General features: G+C 36.5%; 1 protein-coding gene across 2 annotated transcripts in view; it reads right to left on the bottom strand.

Annotated features, from left to right (window-relative positions):
• The window catches only part of pacrg (PARK2 co-regulated), a 105,895-nt gene that overhangs the window by 38,505 nt on the left and 43,271 nt on the right, over positions 1–24,119 (bottom strand). For both annotated transcript variants that reach the window (XM_006631288.3, XM_015348394.2), the window contains exons 3-4: positions 9,169–9,340; positions 2,284–2,433 (exon numbers count right to left, since the gene is read on the bottom strand). In XM_006631288.3, the coding sequence (XP_006631351.1) occupies positions 2,284–2,433; positions 9,169–9,340 (322 nt within the window). The remainder of the gene's footprint in view (positions 1–2,283; positions 2,434–9,168; positions 9,341–24,119) is intronic.

The raw sequence follows: 24,119 nt of genomic DNA, 5'->3' as shown, positions 1-24,119 counted from the left end.
AGATCCAGCTCTATTTTTCCAATGAGAAGGATTATACATTGTTTATACACAACACAGGATTTAGGGAAAAGCTTAACAGCAGAAACTGTTATTAATTATTATTATTATTATTAATAATAATAATAATAATAATAATAATAATAATAATAATAATGGTAGGTACGATTTGACGACTCAGGATGAAAAATTAGAAGGTTTAGTGTGTGGGTGAAATCCTGAAGATTTTGATTTATAAACTTTCTTATGAAACAGGATGGACAGGTAATGACTGGGTAGGCTACTTCTGAACTGAAGGGAAGCTTATACATTTTGAATTATGTATGTGGATTAGTACTACAACAGAGCCCTATAGCTTTGCTATTGTTTTTAAGCAATTGTCATTACCAATTCAGAATATCTTCTCTGAAAATATTAATATTCACATTGTACAGTAGAATTGTAATGCTCAAATGTCTTGCTACTAAGATTTTTTCTTAATATAATTAATGCTCTTGTTGGCTTTCCCCTTAAAAAGCCCCTTATATAAGATATTTATAGTTAGAGACTTCAACAGACCAAACACTAAATTACAAGGGAATATGTTTGTGTTCCCAACAGGTTCTTTCAAGGCATAATTCACTATATTACGATTTCATCAATTCAACAGTGCCAGTAACTCATTTCAAAAGGTCAAATTTCAATAGCAGCCAAATTGCAGGGAAATGATATAAAGAAAAGAAATAACTAATGTACACAGCCAGCTACCAGCCAAAGATAAACTATTCCTACTGGGCAGCCTTGCTAACTACTGCATTTATGAAATACAGAGTTTCAATGGCTATGGAATTGATTTGAAAGCTAATATTTAGAAGAGTTACATAAAGAAAAAGATTAATACATGTCCTTTTTAGCAGAACAGATAATATAATAGTATTAAATGATGGGATTAAAATTGATATAGATTAAATGTGAAGAAAAAAGAATGCACACCAAGCGCTTTTATTAATCCTGCTTCAAAATGATTCATTTCCAGTGCAACATGTTGCTTGCCCTCCTCTGCCTCAGAAGAACTTTGATCTTCCTCTGGAGTTTATGTGAAATGTAGTAGCACTTACTCAATCTATAAATGCCCTATTGTGACTAATAGTAACAATTACTGGCCTTACTATTGTTATATTAAAAAGATCAGAAACACATGTGAGTCTTGGGATGTTCCTCAATCTGGGGTTCTTTCTATCATATTCAGTGGGAGGCATCAGTGTTTAACATACAGTATATCCCATAAACTATAGCCATGGCTAAAAACACAATAATGAGATAATGAGATTCTTGTCCAAACAGTTATTTTTATTTTTTTTTTCAACTGCCTATAATCCTATTCACCACATGGAAGCCAAAAGAACATGTCTAACTACTGAGGGTAAGCGTGTATGTGTGCTTTGTTCTGCTAGTAATTCTGACTTCTAAAGAAAGAAAACTGAAAACACAAATTTCCAGGATATTGACACGTTCAAATAAAGTCAGAAGCAACCCATTTATATGTCTAACTCTACTGCAGATTCACATAGCTTTGGCATTGTTTTTAAGTAATATTCATTACCAAATCAATGCAATTATGGATTATGGTTGCATTGTGATATTTATAATAATAATTATAATAATTGCTTATACTTATATAGCACTTTTTCTGGACACTCCACTCAAAGCGCTTTACAGGTAATGGGGACTCCCCTCCACCACCACCAATGTGCAGCATCCACCTGGATGATGCGACGGCAGCCATAGTGCGCCAGAACACTCATCACACATCAGCTATTAGTGGGGAGGAGAGCAGAGTAATGTAGCCAATTCATAGAGGGGGATTATTAGGAGGCCATGATTGGTAAGGGCCAATGGGAAATTTGGCCAGGATGCCGGGGTTACACCCCTACTCTTTTCGAGAAGTGCCCTAGGATTTTTAATGACCACAGAGAGTCAGGACCTCGGTTTTACATCTCATCCGAAGGACGGCGCCTGTTTACAGTATAGTGTCCCCATCACTATACTGGGGCATTAGGACCCACATGGACCGCAGGGTGAGCGCCCCCTGCTGGCCTCACTAACACCTCTTCCAGCAGCAACCATAGTTTTTCCCAGGAGGTCTCCCATCCAGGTACTGACCAGGCTCACACCCGCTTAGCTTCAGTGGCTTAGCTTTCATATCACAAAAAGCAAGAAACAACATAACATAATGTTAAGTCTCCAGTGATGGAGCAAGGGCACAAGACACCACTTTGATCTGGAGCAAAATTAGGTAGAACTCACTGTTCATGTTCTTGAAGATATTCAGGATGGGAAGGATCTGCCTGTAGTAAGGCACCAGTGCCTCTCCCACCATTTCTCCTGAAACTACCAGGTGCTGCAGGACCTTCAACGTGGTACAGATCACTTGCTTGTTTCGTGTGTTCAGAGCATCTGCAACAGCACAGAGAACAGCAGGGGCATCCTGTTAAAATACATAAGCAAACTGTATTTTTTAGCAATGAAAATCAGTGGAGGTTTGGTTATCTCATTTTAGCAATTGGATAACCCTTGATGTCTGACTGATTCTGCCCTTTGACATCTCCTAAGTGCCAGGAGTAAGAAAGAGAGAGAACAAAATGACAAATTGGAACTCTAAAATCCTCTATCTGAAACCTGCTGGTTATCACTCTTGCTCATCTATCTAGAAGTCAGATTTTTGTTGCAAGCAATTTTCTTCACATTTTCCATGTTTCCGCTGTTATATGTCACATTTTCCAATCCACAGATGAACCAAAATACCAAACAGAAGCAGCAATCATGCTTTGAACAAAAGACTCTTTGAAAAACAACAGATGATGCAAGGATCTTAAATGTGGTCAGTTATTGGACCAATAGATCATCATCTTCCCAGCGTTTTTAATTTGTGCTGTAGATTTTGTTCAGCTGCACCCCCTGATGAGATCATTGTGTCTCAGTGGGCCTGCACTATACTCCAGAAATTCATTTCACATGATATGATTGATTTAAAACACACTAACACAACACGTCTAAGCTTTTCCTTTCAGTATCTGTTCAGTCTGTTCTGCTAGTTTTCTTCCGCATCTCACAGCGCCTACATTAAATTAAGCAAAATTATATTAATAAAAAAGCTGATGATCTTTAGCAGGATTTGATTTATGTTTAAGAATCTCAGAAATACTTGTTATTTTAGTTTGAGTTCAGATCCTAATTTAACAATTTTATTTGGTGGAAACCATATGTGAGTCATCTAGGCCACAAGTAATATACAGAACTGCAGTTAGTCTTGTCTGTTCAACAGACAAGATTTTTTTATTTCCCATTTACACATAACCCCATTTATTGATTAGAGAAGTTAACCGAATATGCAGTGAACTAAATCAACAAAAATGGGCTGAGAATAATGTCATATTCTAGTGGGTTTGCATAATGCTATGGTAACAAGACATAAGCTCACTTTATTTCTGGCACCCATAAAACACATCTTTTGGTCTTACAGCAAAGTTTCAAGTTAATGATGATTTAAATAAATATCAGCTATAGCACTGTCAATATACAGTATGAAGGAAGCAATAAGTAACATTCACTCAGTTTCTTTTAAGTGCTGAAGACAATGCGTGTGAGGAACAGCACCTTTTGCTTTTTTACAAGAATGTTTATTTCAGTTGCTCACCTTTACAAAATAATAACAGCTTTTATCACTCATATTTCCTGGCATTACAGGTTATGTTGTTACAGCGTGAACGGTGAAGAAGTTAATTTAAAATGACCATTTAAGGGCATGATCTTTCTATTCTCTTTAACTCAGTATCCATACTTCATTCTACATTCTTATTAAGAAAGAGTCCTTCACACAAGTGAATTCAGCAGATACGGATACACTTGAGATCAATATCAATTATTTATTTTTATTTTTGGCCCTTTTATATTGTGCAGAGGACACAACAGCTGCAGCACTACATATTTATGAGTAATCAGTAAGCAACAGGTTGAGTGAGGTCAGTCATAAAAGTATGAAGCCCACTCTCTGGCCAGTAAAATGCTCCTCTTGTAGTTGGATCATAGCGTTAACATAAAACCTATTGAATTCCAACTTCTAGCAGAGCATATGACTTAATTGAACTCAAATAGACATTTTGGAAATAGAGATGTTTTAGCTCACTTTTAAAATGGTCACAGATATCTCTGTAACATATTCTATGTTCAATAGAGGATTTTAAACAAAAAAAATAGGATGAAATAGTCATGTCAGTCACTGTGCACACCTTCACCCAACAGAACTTTTCTGTTGAGAAGAACACAAAAAACAGATCACATCAACACACAAAGAAGAAAAAGCAACCACTTTAAGCAATAATAATGAAACATTTTTGTTCCCTTTTCTCCTGAAAATCAATTTTCTACAGCTTTAGCTTAAATAGCCACTGCAATCAGACATTTTTAAATGCAGCTATAGAGTGGAAATAAGAGAAAGCCAATCAGGGGCAATTTGGCTGACAGCACTTAACCAAGACTCCTGCAGATATCCTCCTCAGGGGGCTGTGAGGAGATTCTTTAAGACAGATCTGTCACTTCCATAGAATTGGAGGGGGGGCTCTCAGGTGACTCAAAACATCTGCTTATCAGTAACACTCAATTCATCCCTTACTTAGCCAATACAAAGGGAGAATTTGTTTTTTCAGAGAATAAGGTGGCTCTTGACCTTTGTGACACTTGTGTACATGACACATTTATTTTTTTACACCAGGACAATTATGGAAGTGATGGTAGTACAACAGACAAGATAAACAGCACCTTATAGGATAGTTTATTCTTTCAAAAAAGCCACAGCAAAAACATGTTTTGGAATAATGACAGCACCAGAGCAGTGACATACTGTAGAAACACAAAGCATGCAAACTAATTTCCATTCAAATAGCACTTTTATCTTGAGAGTAAATTGGGACTCTAATGTGCTACACTGGATTCACATCTAAAGAAGTATGGGTACGAATGGCAAAAAAAAGACATTCTGAAACATATAATAGATATTATAAAGATCCTTTGAAGCCATCGGAAAATGTATCTAATAGGAGCTGATCGTTTGAATGCACAGTTTCCAAATATAGAATACCATTTGACATTATGATTAAGTTACAATTATATGTACTTGAAATATTTTGCAGTTACAAGAACACTGCTGAGAATAAAGTGTTGTTTTTTTGTAATTAGGTTTTGTGGCATTGTAGGATTGTGTCTTGAGGGGAAAGAGCAGTTCTTTTCCTTTCTCAAAATAGTTTCTTAAACATAGATGTTCATACAGGGCTATATTTGAAGTATACAGGAATATATATGGTACACAGTAAAATAATAATTATGGGCATAAACTGTTTGCTTGACTTTGGCATTTGGACTGTAGGTATACTTAATTATTTATCTGATCATGCCAGCTGACTGGGGTACTGCTGCTTCAGTTGGATCAGTTTGGTATCAATTGTGCTAGAATTTATATGAACTAAGTAATAATTTATTCATAGAACCCTATTAGATTGGTAGCACATAAAATTCATAAATCCTGTTTCTTAAATGTCAGGAGTAGGTGACATTTGCAAGATTTTTTTTGGCAGAAATGCAATGTATTCTTGTTTAAGCTTGGGTTTTACAGTTATGAAAGTTTAATTTGAAATCAAGACAGTGAAAATGTTACTCTAAACTCTGTATACATGAGAAAGAACCCTAGATTTTGTTATTGTACAAACCTATTAAGAAACCCAATAAAATACCATTATGCTAGGACATTATTATTTATTACATATATATCACAAATCACATACTCTTGTCCATATACTGAAATAGAACTTGAAATGAAAGAAAAAAAGAACAAACCAAAAGTAATATCTGAGAATGAAAATTGAATACCTGGGCTTGAGCCTTATAACTGGAAATATATTAGAAGTATGTTAATGTTAAAAGTAAGCTTCCTAAAAAGCATGTCTCAAAGTATCTAAATTGCAACTAGGATTTGTTTATTTAAACAAATTGGTTTTTAACACATTTTGAGCCAGTACCATTTCTTTATTATGCTTTAAAAATACATAATTAATTATAGCAATAATTAATCATGGAACAAGTAATAGGTTTCTTCCATGCTGAAAAGAGAAGAAAGAAAACACAGCGTTTCGGCCGTGGCGCCTTCTTCAGGTGTAAAGAAGGCTCCACGGCACCTGAAGAAGGGTCCACGGCCGAAACGTTGTGTTTTCTCTCTTCTCTTTGCAGCATGGAATAAACCTATTACTTGTTCCTTTGAAGCCTACGCATGCTGACGCAGCTACCCACCTGAAATAATTAATTATAATTGTCCCTGCTCTGCAATTTTTATTATATGCATACCCCACCTCCTAATGGCACAAATATTAATCAACTCAGTCCACTGTTACAACTTTTGTGCCAACATAGGTGGGATACTAAGGCTACCTTCTTTTTATTCATACTTTGCAACCCACAGCATGTAGAGTGATGTACAAGGGAGTGATGTACAGGGGAGTTATCATTGGATGGAGACATTTTTTAACCTGTCTGTGTATGACATTACTTTAAAAGCAGGACTTAGTCTGGTTGATCTTTAACTCTTTTCATGGCAGTATTCATTCTGTAGCATGGTGAGCAATAGCAAAGTAAACAAAGACAGGAGGAACTAAATAACAGGACAGCCCTGAATTTTCTCCCAGCTGGAATTTTACATTTCACACTGGCTTTTTATTTTTCTGTGTTACATCATTCTCTAGATAATTCCAAAACTGAAAATACATAAAGATTGAAAACAAAGAACCATACATATTCAGTATAATAATCACAATAATACAATCTGCAAATGCAACCACACTGATATATCATGGATTCACATTAGGGTATTGGGAGTTAGGGTATCATCAAAATTCAAAATGTTCAACAGTGTTGATTCAACTTGATAAGTGCCGGAATGAGATTGTGGTTATACTCACATTAGAGAACTTTTGCGTTTAAGATTACAGAGGCTTATTTTCTGCATTTGGAAGCAATTAATCTGCAATACGGAGACATGCTCCAGCAGTTTCGGCATGGTCAGAAATGTGCATCTTTTAATAATGAAGAATCTCATAACGGTATGCATTTAAAATTCCATTATCATAACTATGTGTGTATTTTCATAAAGAATATTACCTTTGGTCTAGCCTTAGAAGGCAAATGATTGTGCTTGCTAAGCCCAGGTATTAACAGTCACTGTGTGAGCGGGAGGATGTTCAAAAAGTAAGTATCTCATATTCAGATGCTGTTTGAATATAATCTTAAAAGCCCCAAAGATGTGGTTTCAGTCTTGTTAAAACGGGCAGCACAACACACCCAGAGAGCCACCAGCTAGGATAAATACACATATAAGTGTCTGAAGCAGTGAAACAGTTGAGTACACTGAGGGATGAAGAACTTAAGCACAAAAATGAAAGCAATTAATAATTAATACAGCATAAAAGAGCATATAATGTGAAAGTAAAGAAAACAAAAACAACTAAAGTAGAAAAGGTATACCTTTTTGTAAAGTTTCAGTAGTGCCACAGAATTAGTAATGTTTCCACTCCTCTCTTTTCTATTTATACCCTCTGCTGGCGCCCTAATGGAATGGCCTCACTGTCCCTGTGGTCTTACTCCTGCTGTTGAGGTTGTCTGTCACCACTTTGTGTTTAACTGGGGGGTGATGAAGAACGGATTGTTTATTTTGAGCTCTGGCCATGGACTCAACAGGCGAGAACAACTGACACAGAGCTCAGAGTGCAGAGCATTGCTTGCAGGATTCCTTTCGTTTGCACTTTGTGTCTGTGTGTGCACAAATAGACATCTGGCTGAAGGCAGTAAAAGGTCTGAAGCCTTGCTTGCATTGGAAGCTTAGAAGGTCAGACAGTGAAGGGCAATACCAAGATTGTGGCATTTTCATTGCCCACGTGAAAATGTGACCAGCGACTGGTTGTTCATATTACAAAACACTAAGTGCTTCCGAACGGTAAAGTAACTGCGACAAGACTGAAGTCATGCTTATTGGCACCCCCCTTCAACTTCGTAAAGCCAGTCCTGTAACCCTATCTGTAGACGGTTCTGTACTTGAACTTCACTCTAAATTGAAAAACCTTGGGGTTATATTCGATTATGGCTTAACATTCGACCCACATCTGCAGCATACTATCAAAACATTTTTTTATTCACCTCAGAAATATCACTAGACTACGCCCTATGCTACTGTATCACTAACTGTGGCTGAAAAGCTGATCAACACATTTGTGTTCTCTTGAATTGACTACTGTAATGCTCTCCTCGCTGGGGTATCTAAATCTACTTTGAACAAACTGCAGTATGTCCAAAACTCAGCAGCCAGAATCCTGACCAGGTGTAATGCTAATGATCACATGACTCCTATCCTGGAGTCCTTGCACTGGCTTCCGGTCAAATTCCGTGAAGAATTTAAAATCCTCAAGCTCACCTATTGTATAAGGCTCTACATGGCTTGGCACCTCAGTACCTGTCTGAACTATTATCACTCTACTCCCCACCTCGCAACCTTCGCTCTTCTAAATCTGCTCTCCTTAATGTCCCCCAAGCCCGTCTACATTGTATGGGTGACAGGGCCTTCTACTGTTATGCCTCCAAGCTCTGGAACTCTCTCCCCAAGGATATCAGAGAGTCGCCTTCTCTAAACTCCTTCAAATCTAGACTCAAAATCCTCTTCTTTAGAAAAGCCTTTACTTAACTGGTTCCATTCTTCACCCCTCTGCTTTTCTTAGTACCACCATCCACGGTCTCCTCCATATATTGTAATTGTGTTTTATCTTGTGTATTCTTTTTATTTATTGTTGTTGTCATTCTGTAAAGCGCTTTGAGAAGCCACCTTTAAAGGCGCTATATAAAATAAAGTTTATTATTATTATTATTATTATTATTATTATTATTATTAGAGTAGGTCATTGCAGCTTTTAGGTATTCACAGATGCTCCCGGTGACCATGAAGGAAAAACTTTCTCTTGGATGCATTATTGAAAGACTTAATAACAGGTAACTAAAAACATGGATCTGAAAAATACCAATTATCAGTGCAGAATTCAGAATATGTTCTATATGTTCTTGTTTGTGGGATGAGCGTAGTAACCCTGTCCAGACTAGACTTACTCTTGATGGGAATGATCAGCTGTGGGATGACAGGGAGGATCTTGGTGCCTCCGTGCTCCAGCATATCGTGAACGCCCTGTCGTGCGAAGAACTCATAAGGGTGCACTGTCTCACACAGCCCATCAAAAAACAAAGGCAGGTAGTGGTGGTAGTCCAGTTTTTCAATCTCCACCTGGACAAAGACAAAGACATGGCAAACTGCCCTTAAGATACATTACCTGCATTTATCCACTTTATCTGTGGCATTCCAATTCCAAATGTATTCTATCAAAAACAACTTTGTTAATATTGTTAATAAATCATAGTCTTCTATCTGCGCACGGTGAGGAGAAATGTATATCTTCTTTTTTGTGTCTATAAAAATACACAAAAAATAATACACAAGCTGTCTGCAGGGTTTTATTGCGTTCAAGAATTTAATCTAGATATTTACTTGTTAATTACCTTATTGTTTCTTGTAACTACAAATAAAAATAATGTTTCAGTCTTGAAACACACATATTCGAAAAAGCTTTAAGAGACTGTAAAATAACAGTATATATGTGGTTTCATGCAAGTCCATTTATTTCAATTGTTATAAGCCCCCTCTAAAAATTACCAGCCATGCAAAGTGAAATGATTGAACAGTAGAGTGATTACAGAGAGGTATACCGTACTGTTCAAGTTAGAAACACCAGCTATCCAACATGAAGAGGCTATAAAGTGCATCTTATTTTGAAATGAGTGAGTGTGTAATCAGTGGAAATTTTCACAAAGGAAGGATAAACACTGCAGATCAGTCAGGGGTCTCTAACACAGTTGCATGACTAAAACCCTGTCAGATTCCACTGCTGATAGTGAGAATGTCAATGAGCCACTGGAAGATACTTTGAAGGTTTGACCTTGTGGGTCCCCATTATTGTCTTTCATACTAGACATCAAAACCAGGCTCCTGAAACACATTTGCAGGCAAACAGTAATGCCCTTGCAAGTAAATAACATTAGCTTTCAGGTGCAGCTGATTACACTGAGGGTAATTTTCTTCCAACCTTGACCTCTTGCTGTGGTCAAGTCATGATGCTGTGAAAGAAAATCCATCAGAGGTGAGAATATTTGATGTTAGGAATATGAAGACCACAGATTCTGACACTGTCAGATTCTGGGATGGAGATTAAACTTTGGGTAACAGTGTTAATTCAGACATTGTAAACATGAAATCCACTAGCATATTATAGACAATCACCCATTTTAATGTTACTGTAGTCGGATCACAGTTAATGTTAGAGCTTCAGTCTGGAGGGAAGAAGGGAAAAGCACAGGAAAAACTTATCTTAACACACTGCCAACGTTTGTTTCACTGGCTCAACCCTAACCATTTATTAGTCTGCCTCCAGAGTTGAACCATCATCTAGGAAATTATCCAGATGTGTTGTACAGATTTTAAAATGTACCAAAATAGGAGAATCAAAACAATGGTTCTTAAAAATGTAAATGAATGCTTGGGGATCTATGTTATTCAGGCTGTGTGAGTTCTTAGGGGCTCTGATACAGGTAAGGAGTCTTACTAAGGTGGTGGCAGATGGATAACGAGCAGAATCCAGAATCACCCACTGATTTAATTTTTTAAGAGCATATAATAAGTCTTTCCTATTCTCTGCATTCAAGTCAATGAGGCAGGAGCACCCAGGATCCCTGTCTAAACAATTAGTGGACTGCAACAAAACATTGCCATCACATTGGCAATGCTGACTCAACCACAAAACAGTGCCACCCTCATTCAATTAGCTGCACCTCAAGGCTAAATGCCTTGTAGACACAAGTCAGAAGAGATGAGCAGTTACGTCAGTTAAATCAATGCTTGAAAAGATTAAGTGAAACGTTTAGCCACCCATAACAGCACCAAAGTCAATCCTGTGCCAGTCTTTTCTACACTTGTAGGGAAGAGTAATTGCCAGTTCCAGTAATATTACATTAATTTGATTTCCTTATTTTATTATTTATTGCCACAAGAAAAATGAAAAAATCTAATTGTTTCATATCTCTATGGGTTCTTCACCACAGGTAAAGAATCCAGTCTTTGGTATTACTGAAGTAAATGTAGTTTTCTTATTAAAAAGAAATCCAACAAGGAAATGTCTTTAATTGCTTATATTTCTGTAGCATTTGTTATGTGAAAGGATCTCAAAGTTACACACATGTAGAGCCACCTACTGGTCCACCACCATCACATAACCTTGCTTAACTTCTGTGACCTGACAGGATCAGGCTTCTGTGTACTGTATACTAGTATAAAATGATTCTTCAAATCAGACAGCTTAATAGTATAGGTTTTAGCATGACTGCACACAGCAGGTGCTACAGTTTACTCACACCTTTCAAAGACATAGGTGACACATGTGTTTCTAAATTGTGTTGGTGTGCTTGTACTTGTGTGTGCTCAGTGATGGAGTGACATCTCATCCTGTGTGGTCTATGCTTCTGGGATTGGGTCCAGGTTGCTATAAACTTTATCAGGAACAAACAGCTTTCTGGTAACGTATGAATTCTCTAAATCTTCAAAAGTTTATTATAGATATAAAGGTTACATACTGTATGAATTGCACTGCATTAATAATTGCATCTGCATTAATACACATGTTCTTTATTGTTGAGTTTAACGTGCATTGTTAAACAGACACCGAATGTCAGTCATCATGAATGTCATCATTCATGACATTCACAATACCACAAAGGTATTGCCACGAACAGCACATGACAGCACCATTGACATGGGTTCATGTTGTATGCAGATCTTCCTTGGTAACAGTGATGATAACAGTAATTGGCACAAAGGGGAGGGGGCAGTAAATCTAAAACAGGCTACAGTATTCCCTTTACTCTCCATGCAGTGTTGCTATAATTAGTCAGGAACATTATTTTTATCATAAGAGAGGAAAAAGCTTCACACAAGCTTATAAATGGTCTGCAGTAAGTGAGGCAGCACAGCAAGTCATGCTTCATAAAGCTACAGTATGACGTAATTGGATTTCTAACATCAGATCAAGAGTACGGCATGATATTTAGGGGTTCAGGCCCTAACACAAAAACGCAATTGGAAAAGCTACCTGCCCACACACCCCCACCACACACAACCAATCATATACACACAGTCTAGAAACACATTTTGATATTTAGAGTTGGATCTGTTGGACCAGTTTGATCTGACATTAAACCTTGGATCTTTTAGGTCAATTCAAGGACAGTGTTACAAGATTCTCCAGCCAAAGAAATACAATAAAGCAAAATGATGCAATAAAACAACATTCATTTAAAAAAGGATTTTCAACATTCATTTAAAAAAGGTATAAAATGTCATAAAGAGGACTTGCATGTTACAATAATTTTTTGTTTATGTGTTTTAGAGTTCTTTGCAGATAAATATATAGGCCTGTTCACAATGATAGGATTGGTCACACTACAAAATTGTTCTCTAAATAAGTCTTCACCGTTAAAACTAACTGATATAATAAAGTTCAGCATATTGGAGGCTGTTATGAGTGTTTCCACGCAGTCCGTAAACAACAGAAAATAATTTTACAATGCAGACTAAAATAAACAATAAAAGTATTTTCAGCAATACAACAACTAAAGAACAATGAAGGATGAAATTATATGTCTCAGTGGTGAAAGTGGAAAACGTTTAGAACAAGAGTGTCCAAAGTTTACGGTAGTAAGGGCTGTATATCACAGATATTATAGGACTTGGGCTATAATGTAACAACTGCACAGTTAATGAAATAAAGTTACCTCATTTTAAGCTAATGTTGTGACAACAATATTCACCTGATTCATCATCACATATTTGTGTTGCCATGAACAGTAACAATAACCAGCGATTCTTTCAAATGTAATGGTTTATATTACAGGACTATTGTTGATAAAAGCAATTTAATGAATAAAATCAGAAGTAATACTTGATGGATTTCAGATTAAGTCAATGTGTAGGCTGCAATGTAAAAGATTTAGCTCATTTAAAGTACTGGTAAATATAAGGCTGACTGTTGAAATAAAACACTTGCTATACCAATACATTTAACATCTACTCTTTCACAACAGCAAGAGAGTTTTTGCACTCAAGAAAAAGTTTGCTGTCCATCTCTGTCACAAAATATTTGTCTATCGCTCTTGAAATATTAAAAACAATTGTTTGCACCCATTATCTCTCACTCACTGAATGATCCATTACTATGCAACTATTGCTATGCATAGTTACTGTGTTATGCAACACATTTAAAAACAATACTGTTTATGTGGAAAAAAAGAAAGCAAACAATTTGTTTTAGAAGTAAATATTTTAAATTATGTATTATTTTCATATTTACTTGTATTAGCTTCTCAGCTGTTTAGTTCATCTCAGGCCACACATGTGTTCAACATAGATACCAGTAATAAATGACGGCAGTAAATGACTTCGCCTGCCACATTCTGTGTTCAGACCATACTTTAATTGTTTAATAGTTTTTAATAATTAAAGAGAAATGGCTGATATGTTAAACAAATATGTAACTCAAGTGTTTACAAAGGAAGAAACAATAAGCCTCTGGCTAAAGACAGAAACAAATTATCAGTAAAATGTGTTTTCTCCACTTTGTCTCTGAACAATCAATACACCAAACATGAAACACTCATCTTAGTCATTTGCATATTGTTTTGTTTCACATAAAAGTTAGAATGGTTTGCAGACCTGCTAAAGTGGATGTGATTGTGGTGATGTTCTTTTATGTTTTGCTTCTGTGAGCATGTGAATATAAAGCCAAGGAAAATGTGCACTGACATAGCTGAATGAAAATGTCATGCCTGCCTCAGGAGGAAGGAAAGAGACCACTGGGGTAATGAGGGCAGAAATGTCAGTGCAAAGGGTCACCAGACATATAGATGCGCGCTGGTAAACAATAGCACACAAAACCATACACCCGAAGAAGGCTCCACAGCCAAAACGTTGCGTTTTGTTTCTTCTCTTTTCAGCATGGAATAAACCTATTACTTGTTCCTTCAAAGCCATAGAAAAGCCATTTCAAGTGGAAAACACTAAGCCTGAAGAAGTTACCTATGAAAATGAATTTGGTGGAGATATGTCGGGACATAACATTTACATCTTCTCGACAATGTGGGGAAACAACAAAAAAGACCATCAGAATGTTAGGACATAAAAAGTTAAAAGCATATAATTAAATAATAAAGGAATTTGATTTAGAATTGTACAATGCATCAATAATATATTTAGAATTTTGTATACAATTAAAGTCACCACAAAACAAAAATTATATTGCTGTTCTGGTACCAATCCTGGGAAGAGACACCTGCAGACACACTCCCAGTCTCAGACAGAGGAGACTATGAAGTGATGCAATTCTGACATTGTTCAAGAAACGACCGAACGCAATCACTGTAAAAATTAGGTCGTGTCCTCGCCTCTCCACCCTGCTGGTTCGTCCTGCAACACCTGGGCGCGTACCTGGGGACTGGCGTAATGCAACCGGGAGCCAGCCAAGTGAGCTAATGGAGACCTCCCCCACCCCAGAAGGCTGAGGTCCCTGCTACGTGCAGGGAGGGCGCTGACATTATCATGTCCAAACTAGCTCTGCTACATTAGCAACAAAGTCAGTTGGATGAAATGAAGGACTTGCTCTTGTTTATAATTTGTTTATGTTCTTAAAAGTAAATAAAAGGTTCTTTTGCAGAAATATACAGGGTGATTTTGAAAAACAAAACAGACTGGATTGTAAGTACCTAAACCTGATTTAGATGCCTATAATCCCACACCCAAAATGCTCTTCTTCAAACTAAGTGAGGGATTATTTTGAGTAGGAAAAGTATATTTTTAATTTTGAAATATTTTATCTTCCCTACCAAGCAGTAGGTAACTGTTTAAACAGCTGTGGAAAGCTGTTGAAATATACTTCCGATATTAACCCTCCTTATCTTCATAGCAAAATAGCACTGAAAAACGGTCCTTATTATCCTTTCTATGTTTTACACAATTAAGATGAGTCAAAAAATGGAAAAGAATTAAGCATGCTACCAAGCCTGGCATCACTGGGAGCCAGAGACTTCCCCTGAAACTGATCCAGTTTTAAAGGTGAAACTAAAAAAAAAGACAAGATTACGCAGTGCATTGTACTGGGGATTAAAATAGGGAGAGGGAATTAGGCCAGAAGTGAAAAACCTGTGGCAGCTGGAAAAGAGATGTACTCTATAGGATAATTGACTGTTTCAGCATCTAGTGCTGTCTGCAATATGTATAAGGTTAAAAATGTGACTGCAATTCACTTGTTGTACTTATTCCCTGTGAACCTGCAAATATGAACCCATACCAACTGTTATCTACTGTAGATTATTGCCGTACATTCACATCATATTAAATGTGTGCAATTTCTATGATTCTCACAATTTCATTAAAGGATTTATGTCCATTAAGTTTTTGTGTAGCAGTTGTATTATTGTTTCTATACCTTGTCAAAACACTTTATCATAATTTTAAACAGCTTCAGCCTCGGACCCAGTTTCCTGTGCTGAGAGTACAACACGGTTGGTCAATTATGGAAATAACAGGCTTAACAAAACCTTTGAACAGTACCTTAAAAGTCTACTCTGATGCATACATTCCAATGCTATTTTGTAAACCAAATCCTTAATTAGTTGATTGAATTATCAATTGATTAATAAAGTGGAGAGCCGGCCAACTTAAAATCCATCAATGAATGGACAACAATGAAGGATTTGTCTTACTTTCCACATTACATGTATGTAATCCTCATCTATCTTTCCAAAGTCTTACAGAGCAGTGCCAATATCAGGGCTGTTCCTTCTTGTGGCTCATTCACTGACCACCAGCCTTTTTGTTTCCATTTCAAATTTGTGTTGAAAGGAAAACATGAAAAAATGAATCATGGCAAAATATTTGCCAGGTGTAAAGTGTACCTGCTCTCACAAAAAAAACAATCCCTCTACAGAATGCAGAAGATAAATTCATTAGCTAGCTCTACAAAGAAACCAGAAAAAAAAAGTCAAATGGAAAAAATAGATTTAATTGAATGCAAAATATATCTTGCTGATGTTGCCTTTTTTTCTATTTTGTTATGAACCCTTGGTGATATAAGTTTCTGCAATGTACAAAACCTCTAGCTCTGCTTGTTAGTCAAACCTGGAAAGGACCTTAAGCCCTCTCACAATTTTTTCCTGAATCTCCCTACATATTAACAGGAACAGGTAAAGGTTTATTTCATGCTGAAAGAAAAAGAAAAGAGACACAAAATTTCTGCTGTGGAGCCATTGTGTCTCTTTTCTTTTCCTTTCAGCATGGAATAAACCTTTACCTGTTCCTTTGTAGCCCATGCATGCTGGTACAACTACCTACAGTACTTGTATATATTAACAGCCTGCTACCAGATCATTAAGGCAATGTCTCATTTATTTATGTGGCACCAATAGACAGTTACTGAAATAAATAAGCCAGAGTTCCTCCACCAACGCTAGGAAAATGCCTCTTTTCCTGTTGCCACAATTTTACTAGCTATATAATTTTTATTATGAGGTTTTGCAAAGAAATAAAAAAAAACCCAGTATGTGCTGAAGCATAAAGACCAGTTTCCCACTCAGATACATTATTCAGTGTTTCTAATAAGTCTAAGTAGACTCATGACTTATCATAAGACTTAAGACTTAGGACATTAAGAGATATTCGCCAACCACAGACTAAAAAATAAATTATTTTTGTAATGTAGCTGATGGTTGGCACTGAAATGTAGAAATGTAAACTAGAACTCTTAACTTTACATCACTATTATTTAGATTCATTTTCCATGTCTGCTTTTAAATATGTAGGAAGACAGTAGAGATATTGTAAAAAGTATATAATTAAACATTGTAAATGGACATTAAATCCAATGATCCTCAAATGAATCACTCTTCTATGCTCTTCTGAGCAATCTGAAATAAGGTGTTCAGTCAAGAGTTGCGGAAGACTTGTCAGTTGTATGTAAAGGGAGTGCTTGATTTTCCATCACCCAAACGCAGCACACAGTGTGGCATATTTCTCTGACACTGAGATGTTAATATTTCTCCCTGAAAGGTAGGTCAGGATGCAGAGGCGGCCTCCTCCCAGAAAGGTGACTCAGGCAGCCTTTGAAGTTGGGTCAACATTTCAGGCAAAGGTTCAGGCGGGTAGCATCATAGAAGCACTGACCTGTAAAAGGTGTTGGGATAAAGCTTTTCTGTCTAAACTCTGCATTTTTTATGAGGTCTCATTGTGACAAAAGAACAATTCAGCTGGCATATTTTGCAAACTATTCCATTTATTAACTAGCCTAGTAATGACAAAAGACAAATTTCCCTGAAATAATCCAGTTCAGAGTGGTTGATTAGTCAATTGCTTTCTGCAGAATTAATGCTGGCTGTGTGGTGTTTCTCTGGCTGGGATTTCATTTTAGTAATTTGAGTCTAGTAATGAATGTATCAAATAGACAAACTTGTTTGCTGTGGAAAAAAATTCTATCCGAGCTCAAAAAATCACTAAAATCAAGAATAGCTCTAGATTTGTGCAGCCAGAGCTTTTTCAATAAGGGTTTAATCCTTCTTCTGCCGTTCTGGTGCAATTGAGAGGTAAAAAGCAATCTCTGTACTGCTTGAAAGTTAGGTGCTAACAAAAAATTACCAAAGATCTTAGTTTTCCACTTCTTGCAAAATGATTTTCAAGCTTCATTTAGTTTTTTAAAGGAAAAAAAAACATTTAAAGTTTACAAAATGTTGATATTTAATGCAATTTTAGAGCTAATGAAAAAACTGAAAGAGTTGTAATTACAGAACACATTATTGTGACTCCAATCTATGAGCTCCAATGGCAAAATAAGTAATACATTATTAGTCAAACTCATTATGAAAACTGGGCTCAGTGTTGCAACCTGTTTAATGTGGAGCTGTTAAAAGGCCATTTTATTTTTAAAATGTGTGATTTTTTAAAAGTTCTCCATTCCCTTATGCTTGCATTTTTCCTAAAAAAGAAAGACACAGAGGCACATAAGATTACTATCTCATTGTAAGGCAGCAAAGTCACACGGATTAGACAATACATTACCGTTCAGAATATTTTCTGCATTTTTTTATTTCTTAAAATGAATTTAAAGCTAGTTCCTATGAACCATTATATAAATGCTTTATAAATGCCTCCAAATCTATAGTAAAACATGGACACACACTCTGGTGATTGGGTAGAATGTGGCCACAGTAGATTGTCAGAACATTCTAGAAACATTGGTGATTTAAATACACATTCTAATTGTATTCTAATTGTAGTTTATTCAAATGTTTTCTTAAAAATGTCTTAATATGAGACTTTTAAACAAATCTTTCAAAACATTATTATAGGAGAGAGAAAAGAGACTGTAAGGAAAGAGATCTCAGATCGTAAACTTAGAAAAGATAGACGTCTGAGGATTAGATGAGAGTTCTGACAGATTATTGCTGATATCTAGATAGTTGTACTCTGAACTCTGTGGGACCTCACACAGTACCATAAAGACTGCTCTTCAGAGTCAAAAAAGAAAGTCCAGTGTCAACTGGAGGTATTCAATTTTGTCTGTAAAGTTTCTTACACAACATTCAGATTTTAGCTGCCTTTACTTTACAGTGACCCACTCAGCAAGAGGAATATGAAAGGGCCACCCCAGGCTGAATATGAAGCCATGCCTCAGTTCCACAGATCCTGCAGAAACACTGCTCTAAAGCTAGTGGCTGGCCGCATCTCTTTCTTGTCAAAGCAGTGGCACAGAATTGAAGGTACACATTGGTTACCTAAAACAAAAGTCCATTATTAAATCAGACATACCCTGCTAACAATAAATGACTATTCCTGTTTTGGCATAAAATCATATGATCTGCTGGATCACTGGTTGCCCAGGCTACTGGAAGCCTGGGGGCAAACTTTCCACTTCTTATTAAAGACAAAGGTCGAGGGTATCCGTGGAATGTGCCATCCTGGGAGGGCCTGCACTCTCACTCCATGTGAGGAATGCACACATACTGTAGCTAGCAGATAAATGAGATCCAGTTCCACCACACCAATGTGCCTTTGGGTGGACATTAACTACATAACTACATAAACAAAACTCTGGAATAAGAAAAAAATGTATATTTTTTGTGACGCAATAGTAGGTAAGTAAGCTTAACAATGAAACATCAGTGCTGAAAGTACTTTGTGTCCAACATACTATACATTTAAAAAAAGTATGTTCTGGAAAGTTTTGTAAATAATGAAGGAATAGTGAAGTTTACTGTACATACTGTAGAAAGCCCAAGTAAAATGTGGTGGTGAGGGTGACGAAAAAGAAAATAAAAATTAATACGATAAAATGAGGATGGCCTCCTTTTGTAGAAGATAAAACAAGAACAGGGGCAGAAACAGCAGGTTATATGGCAAAGACATTTCTTGCTGTAATCTATTATTTTTATATATTCTATATCATTCTATATTATTATTATTATTATTATTATTATTATTATTATTATGTTATTTTATAGAATATTATTATAAGGTCTCAGGCGCATTGTGGACGCAAATCGAGAAAGAGAGAGACATGTAGCGTGTGTAATTATACATATATTATCTTGAATTAAAAAAGGATACATTGATTAGCTGCCAAATATCTCTCATTTTAGATATTTCAGAGAATCCCTACATATACACATTTTCTTAATTAACACATCTCTTAAGCTCTTATATAAAGTAGAAAATACAAATATTAAATACATATTGGCAAACATAAAAATGGTTTATAAATCTTTTAGCCAACCAAGTCTCTTTATTAAAAAAATAAATGTTTATATGTAATAAATTGCCAGCATTCTTTGAAGTTTACCAGTTATTTTATTAACTCCACATTGAACTGAAGATGAAGATTTGGATTCCAAACTAACTATAGTAACAAATATATTCATTGAAGTTAAGTGAAAGTGAGTGAAAGTCAGTGAAAACAGTATAGGCCTAGTAGCCTATTTAAGATCTTTACAGATCCTCAGCCTTTCCTCAGTGAATTTCTAAAAGACAAGGTATATAATAAGTAAAATGGCTTTTCATGTTGTACAACATTCTATAGATATGAACATTCCCTCTCTAAAGTGTCCTAAATTCAGGTACATGCTGAAGCCAATCTCCAAGCTTGATTCAAAGAGATCATGCATGAAATCCAAAACTTGATTGAGTATCCTCATTACACTCATTCATCATTGTAATTAGCCATAATCATAGCTATCCTGAGAAAATGGAAGAACTGCTCCCCACACAGATCCCCCACAACACTGGATCTAGAGTCACTTTGAGAAAGTAATAGGGTAAAAAAGTTAGTCTAAAACAGAATTTGTTCTCACGTGGCTTATCTGGTTAAATAAAGGCTTAGAAATGTTCAAAATTGGAAATGTGACAGGCCTGCTGATGTGGAAATGCATATTAACAGTACTGTCCTAAGCAAATTATCACTGTATGACTGTATGAGAAAAAATGCATTAGCAGGTTTTATGACCCACTTGTTATCACTACACTCTTTAGATCTTTATCCTTAAACATCATGTTTGCAGTCCTTGTGTTTCTATCAAAAACATCCCCACTATACCACTCCAAAATACAAAACAAGCAGTTCCTAGATGTGTGCTTTTACATGATTGTGCCAGAAGTACATAGAACAATAACCTCGGCATCAAAGACATCTTTCTTTGGGAAGGGGTTACAGCAAAATCCAACCAAACAGATCCCACAGCAGGATGTTTATGGGATGTTTTAGAATACTGGAATTAATGGAATGAACGTTCTTAACAAGCATTGTGGTGTCTGACATTCCCTAGTTAAATCCGGATTTGACCACTCCAGTTGTATGCTGCCTTGCATTTTTTGGAAAAAATACAATGTATATCTCATTTCTAATGCACTTCTTAGGTGTTCTGTTGTTATTCTGTAGTGGTAATGCCTTCTAGACAAAGACTTTAATAACTCAGCAAAGAGCCTGAATGCTACAATCCAGAAGTTTTCATCAAAATCTCATTATGTATGCAGATCTGATCACTGTCATTTATTATTGAATGAAAAATCACTAGCCCTAATGCAGAGTATTTTATGAGAGTTTAAAATTTTAAGGACTTGAAAATTGACTGTTAAGTTGAATTAGAACATCGTTAGTATCTCAAAAGCATTGTCGCTGTAACAGTCATAGAATAAGAGATTTATATAAAAACAATAGTTTAAAGATAAATACATTTTGCCAGTTTTTTTTAAAAAGCTGTCTCTATAATGTATCATTCTCACAATATTTGCATGATTGTTAACACATAAAAATACATTTCATGAGCTTAATGTTTTATATTTAAAGTATACAACAGCTTCAGAAAACTGATATAGTGATGTCAAATGTATTATGAAGAAGATATCCACACTGCTCTTTGCTCTTGTCGTATAGTAAGGAAGGTGATCTTGCAAGATTATCAGGAGATGGGTGTCTTCTGTGTGTTTTGATCTTTCTGAGATCTTTTTGAGAGATGAGTGCATCACCTAGGCAGATGGGAAGGAGGTGGAATAGGGAATGCAGTTTTGAAGCAGGTAAAAGAGTGTGTAACAAGTGTATTGCTGTTTCTGACCACTGCTGTGAGGCCAACGGTTACTAGTGACACACTTTCAATTGTAGCACAATGTCTAGTTCCAGTCCCTGGCTTTGACAAATCCTTTAAACTAAATAATACATAAGATTAATAGCTTATTTGCATGAAACCTTAAGCATAAATTGATGCAGAAACAACAGCATACAGCTGTCACGATTGTAGTCCCTCCCCCTTAAGGGCGCTCCGGCTCTTTCACTTTGTAGTTGATTTTGTGCACCTGCTCCCTGTTCCTGCCTCCCTACAAAAGCCAGACGCTCACCCTGTTCTGGGCTCTGCATTGGTTTCCTGAACCAGCCGAGTCCGGGACCTGGAATGCCTGGTTCCGTTCGCCCTTTTTGCCCCCAACCCTTCGCTGGATCCAGCTCCGGTTTTTAACTTTGTCTCGTCTGTCTACAACCCCTCGTCGGATCCCGCTCCGGTTTTTAATTTTGTCTCGTCTGTCTACGACCCCTTGCCAGATCCCGCTCCGGCTTTTAACTTTGTCTTGTTCATCTTGGATTGATCACCCGGCTCTGGACATTTGCCTCACCACGGATTTCCCGTTAGACTCCCTTTGAACTGTTCGCCCTGGACCACGCCCCCTCTCATACCAGCCCTGTGCCTCGTCTCTTCCCTGTGTGTGTTCACTTCCGGATTGTGTCGTCTGCACAGGGTCCTGAAAGACGCTTTGCAACAACAGCAATGTATATATCAGTAAATGCATAGTATCAGTGAGTACACAGTAAGAAATAAATTATCTGGAATGTGAAGATAACATTAAGTACTCACTTAAGGGAATATATTAGAAACTGAAATCATAAAAAAGTTAAACACCATAAAAGTAGGTAAAGGGTTGAGAAAACAGCAAAACAGGGAAATTCATTATTGAATTTTAATCCAAAAGCACATTTTGTTAAATTACATATTTTATACTGAGGCAAACATGACAGAACTGAATTTTAATACAGGTTGTTTTTGATGTAATAAAAATGAAATGCAATGATGTACCCAAGGGGAATGATAAAATTCCTCCTGGAGCAATTCTGGATCCTTGCCAACACTCCCCCGTTTTCTGATTTCATCCTGTTGTGTGGGCTCTGAGCGTGAAGTTCCCAAGCAGATCTTTAAAGAAATGCATGAGCCCAAACAGGATTACATTGAAAGCTGTAAAATATGTCCTATTAAAAATGGTGGTTGCAAGCATCTGTGCTGAAATTCCCAAGGATTCTAGTTTACTCGACCCTGTGGACAATGTGCCATGAAATTCATTTCCCCATGCATCTCTTTGCTCTTCATTAACCCCTTAATCATGGCAGCTGCTCTGAAACTCTCAACTGTCCACCTAGTGTCAAGATAACCTTTCTTCTCTGTGTCTGCAAAACTAGCAATCTTTCAAGCTGAGTTTAGAATTTTATAAGAAATTATACAAGGGTTGATGGATGGGTCAGCCTCCCTCCATCAGCACCCTGGAACAAAAGGTTCAGCTATCCCTGGACTGTGTTATGCTGCAGAGTGGACTTGTACAGTATATAACCATGTTGAGACAGCGGCAGTGCCTCCATCATACAGTCTGTGTTTTTTACTGCAGGCTAAGAAATGAACATATATTTATTAAATTATGTTTAAGCCTCATTCAGTTTTCCTAGGGACCTGCTACATGGAGAAATCATGGTAAAGTATTTATGCGTCTCCTAATTTTCTTTCCCTGAATCAAACCTGTCTTAAATTCAGACATAGGATCCTGAAATCCTCTGTTCAGAGCAGATGCTTTTTGGTAATACAATCTCCTTACGTTATGAGCACACATGAAACATACTATTTAAACATATTGTTTCTTGCAGTTTGTTGTAGCGACAACGAACAATAAAAGAATAAATTAAATTGCACAATGCAATTCATGTTTTTCTGTCTCGTCTTGAACAGAAAGGCTAGAAACTTTTCAAGATTTGCAATTCCTAGGAATGCAGGACATTTTGGCTGCAATATTTTAAACCATTGTCTAGTACTAATGAAATTAAACAGAATGTACAAATGAAATGAATGCAATAATTGAACTAATCCCCTTGACAGACACATGTACTTGTGAGAGGCTGCTTTAGATAATAAATGACTTTGAGGAGATGGGATAAAAAGGTAAGCTGGGGGGTTTCTTAAACAATTTAGAATTCATTTTTAGTAACTATTTGAGGAGAGAAGAGGACTGTGTGTGCAAAAAAAAGAGCAAAACAGTTCAGAATGCTGCAGCGTCATGGCCACTTGGCAGTTGAGGTAATTCCTAATCTTCACTTGCCCAATTAAATAATAAATTCCTTTCA

This window comes from Lepisosteus oculatus, chromosome 11, assembly GCF_040954835.1.
Source record: "Lepisosteus oculatus isolate fLepOcu1 chromosome 11, fLepOcu1.hap2, whole genome shotgun sequence".
NCBI classification, from domain to species: domain Eukaryota; kingdom Metazoa; phylum Chordata; class Actinopteri; order Semionotiformes; family Lepisosteidae; genus Lepisosteus; species Lepisosteus oculatus.
The sequence above is the reverse complement of the archived record's forward strand: the minus strand, read 5'-3'. Positions and strand labels throughout refer to the sequence as shown.